At 43.0% G+C, this 19,202-nt stretch overlaps 1 protein-coding gene across 4 annotated transcripts in view; it reads right to left on the bottom strand.

Moving 5' to 3' along the window:
- TNRC6C (trinucleotide repeat containing adaptor 6C) overlaps positions 1-19,202 on the bottom strand; it is a 141,389-nt gene that overhangs the window by 4,433 nt on the left and 117,754 nt on the right. For 3 of the 4 annotated variants that reach the window (XM_056864829.1, XM_056864832.1, XM_056864830.1), the window contains 6 exons: positions 18,617-18,784; positions 17,056-17,247; positions 16,290-16,433; positions 10,469-10,585; positions 5,512-5,706; positions 1,955-2,025 (listed from right to left, as the gene is read on the bottom strand). In XM_056864829.1, coding sequence (XP_056720807.1) covers positions 1,955-2,025; positions 5,512-5,706; positions 10,469-10,585; positions 16,290-16,433; positions 17,056-17,247; positions 18,617-18,784 — 887 coding nt within the window. The remainder of the gene's footprint in view (positions 1-1,954; positions 2,026-5,511; positions 5,707-10,468; positions 10,586-16,289; positions 16,434-17,055; positions 17,248-18,616; positions 18,785-19,202) is intronic. The other variant, XM_056864831.1, reaches the window with a different exon arrangement.

Genomic DNA, 19,202 nt, shown 5'->3' with positions numbered 1-19,202 from the left:
AGTGGTTGCAGCCAGGCCTAGAGTTGCTAGCCTCCACGTGGAACCTGGAGATCTGGAATTACAGCTGAACCTCAGATGACAGAGATCTGCCAACTGGAGAAAATAACTTTTTTGGAGAATAGATGATATAGCATTATATCCAGCTGAGGCCCCTCCCTTCCCCAAACCCCGTCCTCTCTAGACACCACCCCAAAACCACCAGGAATTTCCCAACCTGGAGCCAGCAACCATAGCCCCAATAAGCCTTCCCTCAAAGGCCAAAACAGCCATGGAAAAGGCCTTGCCCCTCCCCCTACCTTTTACCCATAGAAACATCAAGGCTGGAATGCTGTGGTTATCTACCAACAGCCACCAAGGGAATCTGTTTCTTAAAGCCACAGGCACTCCTTCTATCATTTTGGGTTTTCAACCCCCCCTCCCCAACATTTTTTTTTTTAAGATATCAGATTTTTCTGCCAACCTGGGGCATTTTCCAGGTTTGTAGAAAGATCAGTCTTGCCTGTTCCAATCACCAGATTTAAGTATCCTCAAATTTTGCCAACTTGGCTATTAGCATATAGATGATGATCTGCCTTAATGCACACCACTTACTTTGACATAGAGGGATGAGGGAGAAGGGAGAGCAGCATGGCAGACTGACTTTATGATGGCAGACTGACTTTACAGATATTATGAGGAGTTACTATGACAGAGTTGTAGTAGCCACCCCTTACTTATAGCTTACTGACCTTTTATACATTCATTCTCTCTAGAGGCTTAATGCATTTGCCTGCTTCTCTCTCTCTTTTTCTCTCTGTGCCCTTCTCCCCTGAACAAGCTGCAATCAGACTGGGTTTTTTTATGTATGCCAAGGATTTTGTGGGCATTTCCTTTAAGGATGGGAGCTTTAATTGGAAAAGTAATTTAATTCTTACTAAACAGTTGATAAACTACACTTTAACGTGTCTTAAAGCATCGGATCCTGGTTAACAATATGCACCTTTTGAGTCATTTGTTTATAGTGATTTTCCAAGGTGAATTATAATCACTTTTTTTTGTTACTTTTGTTATAAGTGGATGTGTGGAGTGACTCGTGTATCTACTTTCACGGCGTCTGTTTACCATTAAAGCCTTCATTAGGGAGCCACTTTCTGTAACATACGTATCAACTGCCACACACCTAGAAAGACACTCCTGCAGTTTTGGAACAGTGAGTGAGCATGCGTATCCACTCAAGAACTGTCTTATAATTTAATTGGCCGATGGGTTGTATTTATATTTCATTTAAATGCTCTGATGAATCTAAGTTTGCACTGAACACTTTCAAAAGCAAGGAGAGGAATAATAATTTGTACTAAAAAAATTTCAGAGCAATGTATTGGTTGCTCATTCCAGGCTCATGAGATTCTATTGGGATTCAAAAGTAGTTAATGTGATAGGATGTATTTTGTCTTACTAGGACAGAACAAAAACAGTACAAACTAATGAATGACAAAGTGCATTTAATGCTACATAATCAGTTAACAAAATGTCAAATGAATCAATCCTAAAAATCTACTGCACTAGCCAGTGACAACTTGGGACACTCCTGTTGCTCTGTAAGTGGAATACCATAAGCTGCATGTCAAGCTGATACATAAACAAAAGGCTTCCAAATGTTGACAACCAGCATGGTGCAGTGGTTAAGAGTGACAGATTCTAATCTGGAGAACTGGCTTTGTTTCCCCACTCCTCCACATGAAGCCTGCTGGGTGACCTTGGGCCAGTCACAGTTCTCTCAGAACTCTCTCAGCAACACCTACCTCACAAGGTGCCTGTTGTGGGGGAGAGGAAGGGAATGTGACTGTAAGCTGCTTTGAGACTCATTAAGGTAGAAAAAAGTGGGGAATAAAAACCTACTCTTCTGCTGCTGCTGCTCCTAGCATTCCAGGTGGGCCCCAGTTCTTTGCTGGATTAATCGATGAGCTTTGCTTACCTGGGGTGTGAGGTTGCGGAGGACCAGCCAGCTACTCGTTCTTCCTGAGCTGTCAGTACTCCAGGCTGAGCCTAGATCACAATGAAGGGGAAAATTAGTGACAGCACAATCCAACCAACAGAACAAAGGCTGCACAACATGCAGGACACAGACATGAGGAATACAATTGCTACAGGAATTTCTATTAAGCAAATTTGTCAGAATTGTCTCTTGCTGAATTAGGGAGGTTTTCAGCTGACTTGTTTCTTCCTTGGTAGCTGCTCTTGAATTACACTGGAGGATGCATATTCATACTATGTTTTCTTCAGCTACTATGGGAGATTTTTAATGGAATGGTGGCCAACATATGGCCTTGAGACACTTCTGTATTACTGCTGCTTTGCAATGTCCCTATTTCTGTGATTTGGAGGTTAAAGGAAGCCTGAAATGCTCAAAGGAATCTCTCTCATTTGTTATGTTTTCAGACCTCATGCTTTTGAGATAAGCTGGCAAATCCTGAAGTGGTTACAGGGATCTTGCTGAAAACAGATTCCTGAAAGCAAAATGGCATGTAAGGCATAGAGGGAATGGAACAGGTTAAATAAGCATCTTCCAGCTGTGATCAGGTTTTTATGTTGATTTAATTATATTGGGGTAGGCCCACCAGCTTTTCTGTGGATGAAAAAGGGGGACAGGGTCTCCTTTGACTATCCGAAAAAGTTACACTGTGGATCATGGGACCTGCACAGACAAAAGCTATGTGAGACAGAGACTGTACTAAGGAGGAGAATGGGGCGAGATTGAGTGGTACAGCTGGCTGGGTCCACTCCATTATGCTCATTATGTGTGTGTGTACACACACACATATACAAAAGTATGCTTAGTTAGTTGTGAATTTCAACTTTACTTCCTCCCCCCCCCCAAAGCAGCATTAGTTTCTGAACTTGCACTTACCCCCAGTGTAAAAGCACTGTGCACTGCTCAGACTCACAGACTGCAACCCTAAGAACACTTGCTTGGGAGTAAGCCCCACGGAATAAAACGGGGCTAAGTAAACCTGCTTAGGATTGCTTCCCTGTAATATTACATTCCTTTTGCATTCTGCTGTTCCACAAATTAAAGTATCAGAGAAGACGCTTTAAGCTAAATTAGAATCAACTACGGTTAAAAAAAATCAGAAGACCAATTAAAGCACCTCTGGTTTGCCTGGTCCTACAAGGCCAAACTGCATGACTTTGACATGGCAGCACTAACAAAGTGCCACATGGATTTCGAAAGTCAGGTGTGTTGCTGCACTCAAACTGTATTTAGAATTGTGTGTGTGTGTAAAGTGCCTTTAAGTCGCAGCCAACTTATGGTGACCCCTTTTGGGGTTTTCATGGCAAGAGACTAACAGAGAGATGGTTTGCCAGTGCCTTCCTCTGCACAGCAATCCTGGTATTCCTTGGTGGTCTCCCATCCAAATACTAACCAGGGCTGACCCTGCTCAGCTTCTGAGATCTGACGAGATCAGGCTAGCCTGGGCCATCCAGGTCAGGGCGTATTTAGAATTTAGGGAACAATATATCATCATGCTCCTTTTTGAGCCTTTTAATTTTGCAAATTTCTGTTGCTGGTGTTAATGATTTGTTTCTTTATTTTTCTTTTATGCCTTACCCCATCATTTTAAACGAAACTTTATTCCACTTGCAATATACCATTTTTAAAGCAAAAACAATATTACACATTGTGCAAATTTAATGGGAAGAACTGGCATGAGGAATCAGAAAATGGCACACACAGAAAATAAAGATGAATGTGCTTGGTTTTTACAAGGGAGAACTGAAATTACACAGTGACCTTTCAGTTCAAACGGGCTGAGGAATTTTGTAGCATCGTGTAATAGCTGCTCCTTGGCCACCAGGTGGAGCTCAGAAAAAGTTAACTATAATTGCATATGGGGGAGGGGAGGGCAAAGAGAGTATTTCCTTTCCACCATTAGCAGTAAAAAAAATTACATTCATTTTTGAACCATTCTATTATATCAAAAGTATCATGAAAGAGCCTTTTTAAAGGAGTAGTAAAAGTTATAACATACAGTCTGGAGGTTACACATAATTAGGATAAACTTTGGGGGAGACACTGATAGGATGAAGCAGATTTTGGGCAATGTATGTAACCAAATATACACATCCTGGCGGCATGATTCCCACACATAACCTACTATCCAGTCTTACAAATATTGGTCATGGTTTTCCACAGGATTCTGCCTAGTGCTGTACAAGGGGACCCAAACCCATAACCATAAAATACCTGAGTAGCCCAATTTTTCTAAAACCATGCCTTAGTGAGTGATCAGCACTGCCGTCCCTTTCTCCTTAGTTTCTTAGATGATCATAATCACAGCCTGTCCAAATGTCTGAACTCTCCAAATTTTTATTTCTCTTCTAATGCAAACGTCTTGTTGAACTTCTTCCTGATCCTCAAGCGTTTTCTTGCACCAGCAACTGTTCCTTTAGGATTAATTTTAACAGGGCACTATCCCCCTTCCCAATTTGGTGCTTCAGCTCCGTAAGAGAAATATTGCCTCAAAAGAGATGCTGATGTGGCCAGCAGTGTAGGTTGGCTTGGGCAGACAGTCTGTGCCATCTCTATATTCCTGACAAGGGTCAGATGAGGAGCTGTGCTGCTTGAGGGGATCAGGTGCACCCTGGGTCAAGACAGCAGCTTCAACCTGAGATAGTAGCACACTGATTAACTCACAGGTTTGCTGCTGTCACTACTATGTCTCATGCTATAAAAAGATGTGCCACCGGCATTGACCCTGCCAATCCAATTTGGACTAGCAGCAGTAATCACCGGGTAGGAGGGAGGTGGTCAACACTGACTTGCGAAGCAAGCATTTGTCACAATCAGTAACAAAACAGTGGAAAGATCATCCTGAAAGACATGGCAATTTAAAATGCTTTTAAGTCTGTTGTTCTTTCGCTTATGTTTTAGTACATGGAATCAGTCACTTCCCACCTGCAGCACAGACAAATGTCCCTCTGTCTTTAACGTCTGGCTGCTACCCAATATGAAGGTATGTTTTAGTACGATACCCCTGTAGCTACTTATGCTGAGGGGGCGGGGGGGGGGGTGTCACATGCCTCTACAGTGATTACATCTGGAAAATTCAGCTTAGCATACACTATGCAGTTGTGCTTTCATGGTTTTCCCTACCCTGCCAAAAAAAAATCCAAGATTAATATTTTGCTAGTCCAATTACCCCTTTCATTTATTTGCAGTAACGTGGATTGTTTAATGCACAATCCCTAGCTGCACACAAAAATTCACCTGCCACAAAGAAAAGAATTACCAAGAGAAGAAGTTATTTTAACTGGACTGAATGGTCATGACTGACTGCCCGCATTGCCTCGGCTTTGTTAAAAATGCATCTTCCCATCACAGGAAAAAACACCGTAACCCCTCAACACCGACACATTCCGTGGGCCCTTTGAGGACCGACATTTTCTACATAAAAGAACCCTGAATACAAAGAGGAGATATATGAACAGTAAAGTTGTTGCATTGCAATAAAACGTAGGAGTTGGGAATACCAGAAGAGTAAGAGCTGGCCCAACCCAGTGGGCTGGCGCCCCAGGTAGACGATGGCTTGGTGTTTGTCAAGCCTGGAGGTGGTCTTGTAGGAGCGGTAGTGTTCCTGGGCACCTTCCACAGTTCGTGAGACAGAGAGGCTTGCGTGTGAGAGACTGGGCCCGAGGACCACGTCGACTTGATGTCTGACAATTTACCTGCAACAGAGAAATACAATTCAGGTTATCTGTTAGAAGGTGAAATAGTCAAGACCATCGGCAGTCCCTAGGGTTCAGGGCCTCATCACCCAGTGGATAAGCACTGATAAACACACCCCTTAACGTAAAGGGCAAAACTTTCCTTGTTAACGTTATCTGTGATTCTTGCTGTCACCCTAGTACCCTTAAGACAGCGCTTTTAAAAATCCCAGAGTAGCTCTTCATGGTCCTGGACAAATCCCCCATTCAACAGGACTTCAAATGCAGATCACCCAGCATCATGACTTAAGAATAAAGTTGGTGACAGGATTTGCAAGTTTCAAGTCACTGAACACCTATTTTATTGTTGTTGCTTCCAAGCAAGTAGCTCCTCTTCTTCATGAACCACAGAGATTCTCTTGTATGGTTTTTTACCCTGTTTGGAAGCTACATTTGGCTGAGGTACTATTTGAGGGGGTGGAGATGGGTAGGTGGATCAGGATCCTGCCTAACCCCAAAAGTGGCCTGCGGGCAAGTCCTCCCATTGACACAACTACTGCCCCTACCTCCCCATCCCCAGATATGGCCCTGTATGTCCCATCTCTAACTTAGACGTAACCAGACAGCATATTAGGGCATTACACTGCCTTAAAAAGGCTCCATATAGGAGCAGCTCCTTCTCCTACCACCTGAAGAGTATGGCAAATGGGAATAAGGAGATGGATGGTGGCAAGCAAAATGGTATTGAGATAGAGGAGAAGGAATCTTGCTTTCCTGTCTTTCACTGATTTACCTCTGCATGCCATCTTGACCTCTTTCAGGCACCATGCAGAAGGAGGGAGAGAAAGGCATCTCTAACTCATCTAGTTGGGAAGCTAGCCTACTCCCCTCTCAGGAACAGGCAGCAAAAAGCTGCCAGCCATAGTTTAGGCTGAACAGTAAGCTAAGTCTAGAGATGGTAGAAAAAGCAGGGTCTCCCACACTAATATGAAACGTTTCCACAAAAAGGAGCCCTCATAGAACATGTACTACTTGAATACCACATCTCTTCCAATATCAGTTGTTCTCTGATCTCTTTTTGGCATCACCACAGCTATGGTAGAAAAGGTGATGTGAAACCGATTGACCCTGAAAAATGCATGCAATTCAACTTCGATTTCAGGAATAGCCCACACACGGGTTTCAATTAGGTCAGTCAAGAAAATGCACAGCAATATCCCATCACTGAAATACTAATCACGTTCCTAGACAGATGGTTCACTAATGGCCTCAGCATGTAAGATGGACATGTGGTGGGACGCCAAAGCAAGCCTCATCTATATAAACTACTGCACTGATAACCTTTCTTGAGAACCAGGGCCCTGGCACACACTTCTATACCCTTCCATGTGTACAATTTGCAAGGCTGTGCCACGTGTAAACTGGCATACTATCAAGATCAACGTTTTATCCCCTTCTAGATACTCTGTTTCAACAGCAGGACCAACACCACGGATAAAAATAGCCATTGCACAGTTGGTCCAAAGGAACATGTATGCTTGGCTTTAATTACTAACCAATAGCTGAACCTCAGTTTAAAAACAACAACAACAATCTTTAAATGTTATGCCAACAGCTCCCGTAAGGCCAATGCAGAGAAGCAGAACAGGAAAAAAAGGAGAAAAGGCACACACAAAAAGAAATGCTTAGTAATTAAAATTAAAGCAAATTATAATTTACTTTTAATTAATTGTAGACGACAGGCCTCACGCTCTTCCAAAAATATAAATGTTCTAATTTTGCTGCTTAAGCAAAAAAGCAAAAAGTCTTAATTGGGTATGTGAGCTAGGACAACAGTCCATATGAAACCCGAAAAAAATACACAAGAACCATTAACACTGTTACCTACACTGCAGGAATTAGCCACAGGCTGCATTAATTACAGGCACCACAGGCTGGTATGAGGGAGTGAGAGTCTCTGATGCCAGAGCAGGCTTGGAAGACAGTTTCCTCAACCCACCAAGGTCATTGACGTACACCAAATGCTTCCCACCTGGCATCTCTGCTTTGTTATCTCTGTATCCCTTCCCCCCAGTCTGTACCAAAAGCAGCCCTAAGAAAAGGAAGGGGGGGGGGCTAAAAAAAGAGCGAAGGACCCAGCTGCCCTGCAAGTCCAGGATACATGTTTAACAGAATTGAAAGTAGTGTGGCCTTAAAGTTTATAAAAAGTGAAATCTGATTTAAAAAATGGCATAGGCTTCATGATACGTTTCAGGTTTCAGCTTTGACTGCCCAAGGAGATGACCCAAGAAATTAACACTTGGTAGATTTACTGACTGGGCTGAGCTTGCAGCCACCCAGAGTGTTAGGTTACAGAGTGGTTTTGTAAAGGTAGTGATGGGATACAACCTGGGGTGGGATGAAAGCTGTCAGAGTAACTTTGGAAGGATTTAGGCCAAAATTAATGGTTTGTCCTAAAGCTGACTCTGGAGAAAGAGTTCCACGTTCCCTTCCATTTTCAGCTGGGGGAAACCCAATACCCACACAGTCTTCAGTATACTGACCAAAAATAAAATGATACCGTGACATTGACATTTTGATTAGGGCTGTCAAAAATTCCAACATTAATTAGATGTTAACTGCTTTACTTTTAACCAATCAAATATATTGAATCACAACACTGGTGGTAGTTTGGTAATTTGCGTGACAAAGGGAAATTTCATTTTAAGAAGAAGAGGAGGAGTTGGTTTTTATATGCCGAATTTCTCTACCTTTTAAGGAGAATCAAACCACCTTACAATCTCCTTCCCTTCCTCTCCCCCCAATGGACACCTTGTGAAGTAGGTGGGGCTGAGAGAGTTCGGAGAGAGCTGTAACTAGCCCTCGGTCACCCAGCAGGCTTCGTGTGGAGGAGTGGGGAAACAAACCCAGTTCACCAGATTAGAGTCCACCGCTCTTAACCACTACACCTCGCTGGCTTTTACTTTGATTTTCATAAGACCAGACCCAGGGCGAAGCTGTCTGCCCTACATGACAGACAGGGTAGGAGCAGCAAAATGATAAGAAACTTGTATGCAACAAAACACCACTTTTCACAGTGCCTGGTGTCCACGGAAAGAGGAGAGGAAGGAGAGTAACTTCTGTCGGTGACAGGACCTGGCTCCACTGCCTCCCAATACAACCATGTGCAGTCAAGGTGAAAAGGCTGTTACCACTCATTTGCTTCCTTCCTTCCCAGGGTGCAGCCAGCATGAAACAGAGCACAAGCTCTCCCCCGGCTCACTGCACCCTCTCTGGGGAATGAAGGAAGCAAACAAGGAACCCCATGAAAAGTGGCTCTTTCACATTGCACAGAGTATCTAAGAGCAGAGACTGGGCCTTCCCACGTTGGCTGTGCTAAGTGAAGGAACCAGGATTGCTGCTTTCTTGTCCGCAGCACGTCACAGAGGAGGAGAGAGAAAATCCTCTCATGTCATACAAGGCTCTTGAAAAGGGAGGCAGCGGCACAACCTCTTCTCAGGCACCCCGTGAAAAATGGGACAATCCCTTCCACTGGCTGCTTTGTTGATCCCAGACAGAAGAGGGGGCAGTGATGACAAATGAGTACTGTAATTGGGTTTTTCTTTTCAACCAGGGACAATGCTTGGACTGGCCTTGACTAACACATACTATTGTTGGAAACTAACCTCAAATATACTATACAAAACAGGCTTTTGGGGGGTGGGGGGGGGGAAGAATGCTTCGTTCACTAAAAGTGTGATCAAGAATGCTATTCTCGGGTTTAGTGATGGGCAAACAGCAGAATTTGGTACTTTGCTGCAAAACCAGCAAAGAACCTCCTTATCTCTGTGCCACTTGCCTTTGAGAACCCCTGCAACTGTCACTAGACCACTTCACCCCTCCACGCCTCATGCATGGTATAGATTTACTGTAGAGGCTGTTCTTGCAAGCTCTGGGGCTGTAACAGTGGTGCCTGAAGTTGTCCTATACAGAAAGGCCAGAGGGCATTGTTTAGTCTTATGAGGCTAAACTGAACGAGATGGGTGTCAGCATTTTGAACACTGCATGCTCAAAGGTGAGACAATGGATGTATAGCTGCATGCAAGCTGTCAGTCATCACACTGTTCACCCTGGCTAGGCAAAACTGGAAAAGGAGAAGCAGAAGAATTTCACTGCATCGGTAAACTCAGCAAGAGTTGTTTCCAGAGAGTAAGATGCACAATTTCAGACAGGCAATGCTTTTTATTCCACAACTTTCTGTTGATGAAAGGGTGCAAGCCAGATCTATGAAGGTCTAGCTAGCGAATGTGTTTTCATCGACAGAAAATGGTTCAGTAGAACGACCACAGCATTACACCTAGTGTGTATTTCTTTTGGGGGGAAATGGTCAGTATTGTCTGGCATTGCCAGTTCCAGGCATCCCCTTCTATATTCACATGAAGCTGGCTTATACTGAATCAGAGCCTTGGTCCATCAAAGTCCGTATTGTCTACTCAGACCGGCAGTGGCTCTCCAGGGTCTCAGGTAGAGATCTTTCACATCACCTCCTTGCCTGGTCCCTTTAACTGGAGATGCCGGGGATTGAACCTGGGACCTTCTGCATGCCAGGCAGATGCTCTACCACTGAGCCCAGCCCATTCCTCACTACCACCGAACTCCCAAGACTGATTAAAGGAGTGCAGCATGTCAAACTCATGCAGCACTCCCACAGAGGTATCATTACCACAAAGAGCAGAGGCCTGCTCAGAACCTCTTCACTTTGTGGACAAAGAGGGACTCTAGTTAGAAAGGCCATCGGTCGTACCTGCAATGCTAGGTGCGGATGCAATGCTGCTGAAAGAGCTACTGTAGCCGGAGGCACTAAGTGGCCAGGCACTCGATGAAGGCAGCGTGGCATTCTGAGATGATGTTGGGGATGACCCTGCAGAACCAGCAAAGAAGCAACTAAGAAAGGTGGGTAGAATGGCGTTTCTTGTAGCATATGCAATTCTAACACCGTCGTGTGCACACAGAAACCATGCAAGGTAAGAAAGCCAACCCAGACTTGCCCTGGGAGGCCCAGCAATGGGTATGGAAACATGACCCAAGGTAACAGAATGTGGCAGAAAAAAAGTTGACACAATGACAAAGATGCTTGTGCCCATGCAATAGATATACGGTCTAACTTGCCTAAATGGTCACATCCCGGGAGGTGACATCTATTGCAATGGTACCCAGGGTGCATGGATTGATGAAAAATGCTTATGAAAATGTAGCCATTTCTCTTGATGACACTTGGGTGTCACAAAAGCTAAAATAAGCATTCTGTGGAAGGCCAGTAAGGTACAGCTCCTTCTCTCTGCTCCCACCTGCCATCAAGAACCCCTGCTACTATCATCAGCCAATGTCCTCCTTCCAAGCTTCATGTAATGCACAGCTTTGCAGGAGAGGCTGCTTTTGCGCATTCTGCACAGCAATGGTGGCACCTAAGAGTGTACTCTAAAGTCATGGCTGCAGAACTGTGCAAGAGAACAAAGTGTATCTTTGCACCTGCTTTGGGAGTGAAGAGTCAGACTCTGCTGTCCTTGTCAGTTGGCATAAGATTAGACCAGGGGTGTCAAACTCAATAGTTACGAGGGCCGGATATAACATAAATTACACTTGGTCGGGCTGGGTCATGCCTTGCCAGGCCAGATTGGGGTGGGTGGCTGCCTCGGCTGCCTCATGGGCCGGATAAGAGCTCTCAAGGGGCTGGATCCGGCCCATGGGCCTTATGCTCAACACCCCTGGATTAGACTGTAAAAACACCAACAATTAATTGGAGCAGGCTTACAGAAGCCATCCAGAACTACAACTTCCGTTGCAGTGCTTATTAGTTTCAGCCATACAAACTGGCGCCTATCCTATAGCCAACTTCTGCCAACATAAAGGCCATTATGTTAGTGAAAGTGTTTTTTTTTTTTAAATGATATGGCACAAGGAAACTTCCTTGTATCCAGTGACCTATTTCTGCTTGGGCAGGGTACAGCAGTAGCAACAAAATGTTAGTTTCAATGGATGTTTGTGAAATCACTTTAATTTCAAATGAAATAACTGCAACTAAAGAATGCATTTTCAAAAGTTGGACACAGGTAAGCACTCATAATTTCCAAGAATTATGCCATGTCCAGCACTACTGCTTGCACAGTGAAACTTTACGTGGTCAGAAAGTTCAGACAAGTTACTCTTGTGTTCTGGCCAGTGTGTGCAACATACCTTAAAATAATAACTTTAATGCAAAAGAAAAAGTTTCCAATCCAAACTAATAAAATGTAACACTGTTTCTTTTGAACTGAAAATATTAATTCTAACAAACAAAGGTACTATCCAAATTTTCATTTGTAGCAGAACATCAGCCACTTGTCTGTCTTAATAACACACCAGGAAATGGCTCAAGGTTTCTGTACTGAAATGAATCATGGCAGATAATATAACATGTGGAGACACCCTGTGTGAGAGGATTCTTGTCAACCTTTGCTAGACAATTCTGACACATATACAAAGATGTATATGTGTGCATTCATTTTGATTAAGGAATCATTCAATGAATGCTTCACTACACAAAGCCTTACTCTTGAGCACAACTTTAACAATCAGCACTTCTACGGAAAATGTATGGAATAATAAATACACTCCTGACTGAGCCCAATACAGTCCTGTCTTCAGGGTCTCCTGGCAAACACATGGACGGCATGAGAAGATTGTGAGGGAATGAAAAGTCAGTGTGCACCTCCCATCCAGACCTCCTGCAAGTTATGGGTGCTCTGAGTGTAAGTAACTTACATTGGGAAGTGAGTGGAGGGGAAATAAAAGACAGAACAGGAATGCAGGAAGCATGTACACGCACTGCAATTCCCCAAAAGTCCTATTGAGATAACTGAGTTCCCATTCATTGGATCTAATCCACTCACACTATGGCCATAGGGCCTGCATGCCTGTTTCCCCCCCCCCCCTGATCATAAACAGGCATGAGGGTCCCATGACCATCTTATGAGAGGATTCCAATTATGAATATAATTTTATTTCTACCAGTAAAATTTGTAAGATCTGAGTAACTAAAGGTGTATGTATGTTGTTCACTGTTTTAGCACAAAGCCAGAAATATGGGAAGCACCACCTTAAAAAAAAAAAAGGACTTCACCAAGTTGGATGTGGTTTACATGCTCCTTGCTTGTGTGGTATACAAGAGATATAAAAGGCAACAGGTTTTCCCTTGTATATGTTACAGGGTACACACACAATGCACATCATATGTGGACCCTTTTTTCTGTCACGCATGAAGCAGTTTGTAGTTTCACATTGACAAAACAAGATTCTGCCTCTCAGAGCTGTAGAACAAGGTTGGAAAGCATGCATCATTTATAAAAGGCTTTTCTGTTCAGTCTGTGCCTTGCAAATGCATTTGGTTCATAGCTTCGGCTTCCCTATCCAAATAGGATCTCCTGACCCTCTACTACACACACTTATCTTCTCAAACCAACACTGCAAAACAATTCAGTTTGCAAATTAACTTCAAACTGTGACTTTAAAATAGTGGTCTGGAGTTTAGCAATAGCCACAGCTTGCCTAATTTGGATGTCAAATCAAGGCATGGTTAGAGGAAACCTGAAAACGGAGGACAGAATCAGCACCCACGTGAAGAAGAGCTTATAGCACGTAGAACAGAGATGGGGAATGTCAGGCAATCCACTCAGAAGGATCTAAGTGGTGACAATGGAGGGGTTAAAGGGGGCAGGGCCAGAATGCGGGGGGGGGGGGAGTTTTTAGCCAGTGTGTCCTCATTTCATCCCTGCAGGCGGAGGTAGCAGGAGCCAGCTGTAGGATCCGGCCCCAACCATGCGGAGCAGGAGCAACTCTGGCGTGCGGCTGGACGGCTACACTTAGCTGGTGCAACAGACCATCCTGTGCCACCAGGTGGCTGAGTGCGCCATCGGTTGGATGCCTGCCAGCTTGCCCACGCGTGCGGGGGGGGGGTCATCTGGGGCAGCTGCCTGCTTGTGGCTTGGTCAGCTAATTTTTAAGTTGATAATTTTGTATGGCCAGCGAATGATGTTATAAATATCCAAATGGCCCTTGGCAGAAAAAAGGTTCCCCACCCCGACGTAGAAGATTACTGCATACTCCCAACCATCCAAAAACCAGACTGGAAGATTTGAATGTGATACTGGAACCAGTTCTCAAACATTTCAGGAGCAATGAAAGTATACAAACTGAATACCATGAAAACATGTTGCTGATTTGCAAAATTATTTATCTCATAACTTGGGTTTCCTTGGTGTAGAATGCAAGCAGATTTTTTAATGGGATGAACTGATTCTACTCTGGAGGCTGTCCAAAAGCAGAAGTGAAAGACTCAGATTAATCTGAGGGCCACTTGTGCATTGACGCCAGCTCAAAAGGCCCGCTTCACTCCACAAACCACAAGAAACATTTGTTACAACATTTAATTAAATGAGTTCCTTAAAATAATCCAGTGTATGTACTATTTTCTCTCTTCAAACCACTTCCTCTTTGTAGCCCTGTTTTTCTCTACACTGTCCGTAGCATTTCCTCCACCACATACTCTCACTTTTCTGTTAATTCCATCTCTTTCCCACCACAAAGATCTCTGTGCACTCTGTTATCCCCTTCTCTGTTTTCCCCACCCCACCCCATTTCCCCCTCTATGCACACTACAGCACTTCCTCTGCACTGTCATCCCAGGTTCTCAATGTAAACTTGTAATGCTCCTGTCCCTTGTTATCTTTTCCACAGCCCAGAGATTTCCCTGCCATTCATCTCTCGGTTCTCCCCCCTTTTCTTTCTTCCTTCAGTTTCTCTTTGCTTCAGCTCCTCTATCCCAGCCTTATCATTTCTTCTCAAGTCCTCAATGAGTTTAGTAGGAAGAACACACAATGTTTTCACAGTCTCAGCAATGCACGTCATTGAAGGAGTACAAGACACAGGCAGACCATTAAGAGGGGCTGGCTGGCTTCAACAAACTCTATGCATTTCAGGGAGCGGAGGAGCCCCTACCCCTACCTTTTGATGGGCTTGCCCGGGCTTTTGACGTGTCTACAAAAATGTGGGAAGGTGCTGAATGCAAAGGGGGGATTTAGAATTTCCGCAAGGAGTTGCAAACAGTGAGAAAGATGCAAGCATGCCTATGGGCCCTCTGTTGTGCAAGCCGGAGTTTAGGGAAAGGGGGGGGGGAGAAGAATATCACAGAACACATAGCACAAGTAGGAAACAGAAAGCAGGAGATCTTTACACACACATGCAAATGTTGATTAACTGAAGAAGAATATCTTTAAAGTACCTAGCTTTTATCATTCACATTTCATATAAATGGCTTAATTTCAATTTTGAAATTAATTAAAGGTGTTCACGTCAACTGACATTTCACCATGACCGGGCAGTATTCCAGAAAATACACTAATTCATCCACAGAACGTGGCAAGAATTATCGTATTTTCAAGGTGGACTCTGGCTGCCAGATATAAAGATCTGCTTCACACGCGCTCTGGAAGATACAGCTTATGTCAGTACAATCTACACTTGGAAGGCCAACAAATCATTTGAACAACATGACTACTCTGTTACTATTGCTGCTACTAGACTTGCTTTGGGCAGTATATATTTGAAGGTCTAGCATTCCCGTCAAACAAAACATCCAGATAAGCTCAGCTTAATTCCCTTTCTGGTGATACAGAATCTAGTTTGGAAGTACCGGGAGGGGGGAGTGTCTAATAACCTAGTGCTTGAAGAATCTCAGATAAGGAAGGGAAGAAGTACGTCTCAATGTACGGGCGTTCAAGGTTTTTTATATTCTCCATTGCTGGGTTTAGCAATGAGGCAGCCTATTTTTCTCATCTTCAACAGCATCCAGCGTGGGATTTATTGCACTCGCTCCCTTATTAACAAGCTGACTACTTGCATTTGAAATCAGGACTTTGCAGCTGTAAGAGGCAGGAAGAGAAACTGGGAAGACTATACTGAAACCAAGGATGAGAGGAGCAACTTCCAGCAAACATGATTTATACTCTATTAAAGATTTGAAAATTCCGAAGTGGAAAAAGAAATCCTCGTATTTTGCCCTTTCCAAGCTAAAAGAAACAAAAAAAGCCATATGGATGTTTAAGCAACAGCTACAAAGCATAAGGATTGTTTAGACCCTGCTTTTAGTGACAATAAGCTCACACAAGATGAGACATTCTTTTTTTTTGAAAGCAAAAGCAATCGTGCAGGACTGCAACTCTGAGTGGAGGGTGACGGGCTGCTAAACCTCTCCCCTCAGGCTACACCCTTTCTTTTGCGCGCGGAAGATCAGCTGGGAAAGCGAGGAGGCTTTGAAGGCAAAAATGGCTAGAGCTGAAACTGTCAAGCAACGTCACTCCTTCTCCCTTGCTACACTCCTGCTTAAACTTAAAGCTTCCCAAGGCTTGCTTTTATTTACAAAAGGAGGGGGAGAAAGGTGACAGGAGAACTGTATGATTGCGTGCCGAGTCTAGCGTGGGTCCTGAGTAAAGGTAGGTCACTTTCAGACTAGCAGGTGCTATAACGCACAGAAGTGGGAAAGAAAGGAAGGGAAACAATAAAGGCAACAGGACACATGGCTACTACTCTACCTCCACTTTTGAGTAGATAGCGATTAACATCCTGTATGGTGGTGTTAATGGTGGGCCCTGTTGGAACACTTCCAGGCGTAACATCAGGATCGTTCTCAGGATCGATGTTCTGCAGTCCTTTCCATGGTACTCCAGGATGAAATTCTGTTTGGAAAAAGACGGAGACATCACATTTTCTTCCAAAATTTTCGCAAGTGGATAAAGGTACAGCAGAAAAATAGATGGAAACCAAGACTACCGTGACCTGATGATGGAACATCTAGTGGGATGGGCATTTTGCTAACGACAGAAGGAAAATCTCATCTTTGGAAGGCTCAGCAGACTCATTCTGGTGTCAAGTTTATGGCAGTTCATCATGACAGAGACAAGGAAATAAGTTTTTATCCCAGTTTATATTGCCATGTGACCCTGAAGGCATTTTCCTTCCCATGAACACATATTTTGTTCAATAATACATCAGGCACATTGAACTTGGGGTTTCCTTGTTCTTATTTTAGGGAATACTATAACTAACTTTAATCTGCTTCCTCATAGGGTTCTGGAGGACAACAAGCAATGGCCATTCTGAAGCCACCAACAGAACAACTTCTAAGGCAAAGCAGCAGGGGCTCATATATTGTGAAGGAGCGGAATAAGTTAATATTTCATTTGTAAAACACTCTAATCCATTTTGAGGACCTTATAGACAAAAAGGTGGGATAATAAAGCCAAGTAAATAAAACAGTTATTGCAACAGTATGATTCTACAATACTTATCAAGAGTTACCTGGTGGCCAGTTGATGCTGGAACCATTGGAGATTTTATCATTATCAGATTTGGCACGTGACCAGCTGTGAGGAACGGCTACAGGAGGACTAGCTGGTGACTCGCTGTTTTGAATCAGATCATACCGGCCATAAGAGTCATCAATGGAGGACTTTCCTGGAGGACCAATACTCAGACCTCCAGGGATAGCACCTGACATACACATGAAAAGAATGGAGAATGCAAGTCCAAAGTTAATTTTTTGACTGCTTCTCTTAATGCTGTAATTTTTATTTTGTTGCTAAGCATTTCAGCAAATCTAACTAGAACAATATATGGGTCACATAACTCAACCATGATGCTGGACACTTACATTAAAGGTAGTAAATTAACCTGGGGCACAAAGTTAACTACCATTCAGTGCTAACTTAAGTTTCAATGGACTTAGAAGGGAATAGTTATGTTTAGAATAGCACTGATAGTTCAGTAAATTTATATAAAACATTACTGATATTAAGTAGTATAAAACATGTAGTTTGCATCAAGTTTAAGCCTAGAGCACTAGAACGTTGTACAATTGCTTCTGGGTTAGTTCAGAACCACTATGCTGGTGGGACTGCGCCATAAGCATAAAGAAGAAAATCTTAATGAAGAATAGAATAGGCACTACTCAGGTGAATGCAATTGGTAGATTAAGACAATTAAAGTGATACATTAATGCAGTTGGAAAGGGTAAATATTTTTTTAGAGAGCATAATTGTGAGTTTAGGAAATGTGATTTGGAAACTAGAACAAAAGGCTCAAATATATTTCTTGCAGCATTAGGTTAAATATATATTATGACCCTGAGGGCGACCATGAATTTCAGTTTAGCTTCACATGCATTTGACTTAATCTGAATGCTATTTGCATTAATGTGGTGGGTGCAAAGTACACTTCACAGATATTATCTCAGTGATTTATTCATTCTGGACTTGTTTCTTACATGAAGAAACAGGAACTTGTTTTAGCCTCTCAATATACCCCTAAGAACTAAGAAAACATGACAAAAATACAGTGTCTCTGTTATTTAATGTTAAGCCACCTAAAAGCTGAGGTTCTTCCCTTGCCTTCTTGTATCAGAGTCCTTAGCATCTACCAAGTTGATCAGAGGAACTACGAGGATTAAAAACTTGTTTAAAAAGTAAGCGTACTACTTGGAATTTAATATCCAGGGCCAAGTATCTATGCATATCTTTTGAATTGGGTAGTTTATTAAAGATTATATACCCAGCAAAAATGTACCTTCTCGCACTGTAAATGTTTTAGACCGCCATAAAACATATCCTTAATTTATCTTAAATGCCATAAGCTGTCTAAATGCTATAGGAATACCGTATACATGCAATATCCTTCTGAGTTTACATTTTGAGCTTGGTATTCTAATTTTATTTCACATATGAATTTGAGCATGTTGCATGGAATAATTTATATTCAGCAAAAGTATTTTGCCACAGCTATTGAAAATCTGTACAAAGACAGAAATATCAGAACCAGGAGACTTTTGCTATTACATATTATATGCTTAGTGAGCTTCACATACCATGCTTGCTAGGATTCTGGTCAAGTGGAGAAGCCGCATTGGAGAGATTATCCATTGAGTTGGGGTGTGTCCACTGAGGAAGGCGAGATTGGGACTGAGAAGTGTCCTTCACTGACAAACCACCAGGAATGTCCATGCTGTTTACATTCATGTTTGGATTCAGTCCAGCTAAGATGAAGTGGACAGGTTGTTATACATCCTTAATTCCTAACTGTATTATTTAATCATACTTCACTTCTTAGATCTTACAAGCTAATGCTTTGTTCCTACAGATAAGAAAGCCAGGGGGAAATCAAACATTCCAAAGCTACAAAACCTCGTCTTCGTCACCACATCTTCCATAAGTTAATTAAACAGTTTGTGAAGAGTCGGTTTTAAACCTACAGTTAATCAGTGCCAGGGGACATGGACTTTGGTATTATAGGGGACAGTGAGACACTATGGAAAACAAGCAATTGCCAGGGTGGGTAAGAAACACAGATGCAGGTGCACAAATGCACTGCGCGTCTCCAGACTCATGCGGCTCATTCTCTTCATAATCAGCCACCTTCCATTCCTGTTGTCATTTTCAGTACAGAGAAGCTTA

The sequence above is a fragment of the Euleptes europaea genome, chromosome 1 (assembly GCF_029931775.1).
Source record: "Euleptes europaea isolate rEulEur1 chromosome 1, rEulEur1.hap1, whole genome shotgun sequence".
Classification (NCBI taxonomy): domain Eukaryota; kingdom Metazoa; phylum Chordata; class Lepidosauria; order Squamata; family Sphaerodactylidae; genus Euleptes; species Euleptes europaea.
Note: the sequence above shows the minus strand (reverse complement) of the source record. Positions and strands in the feature narration are given on the sequence as shown.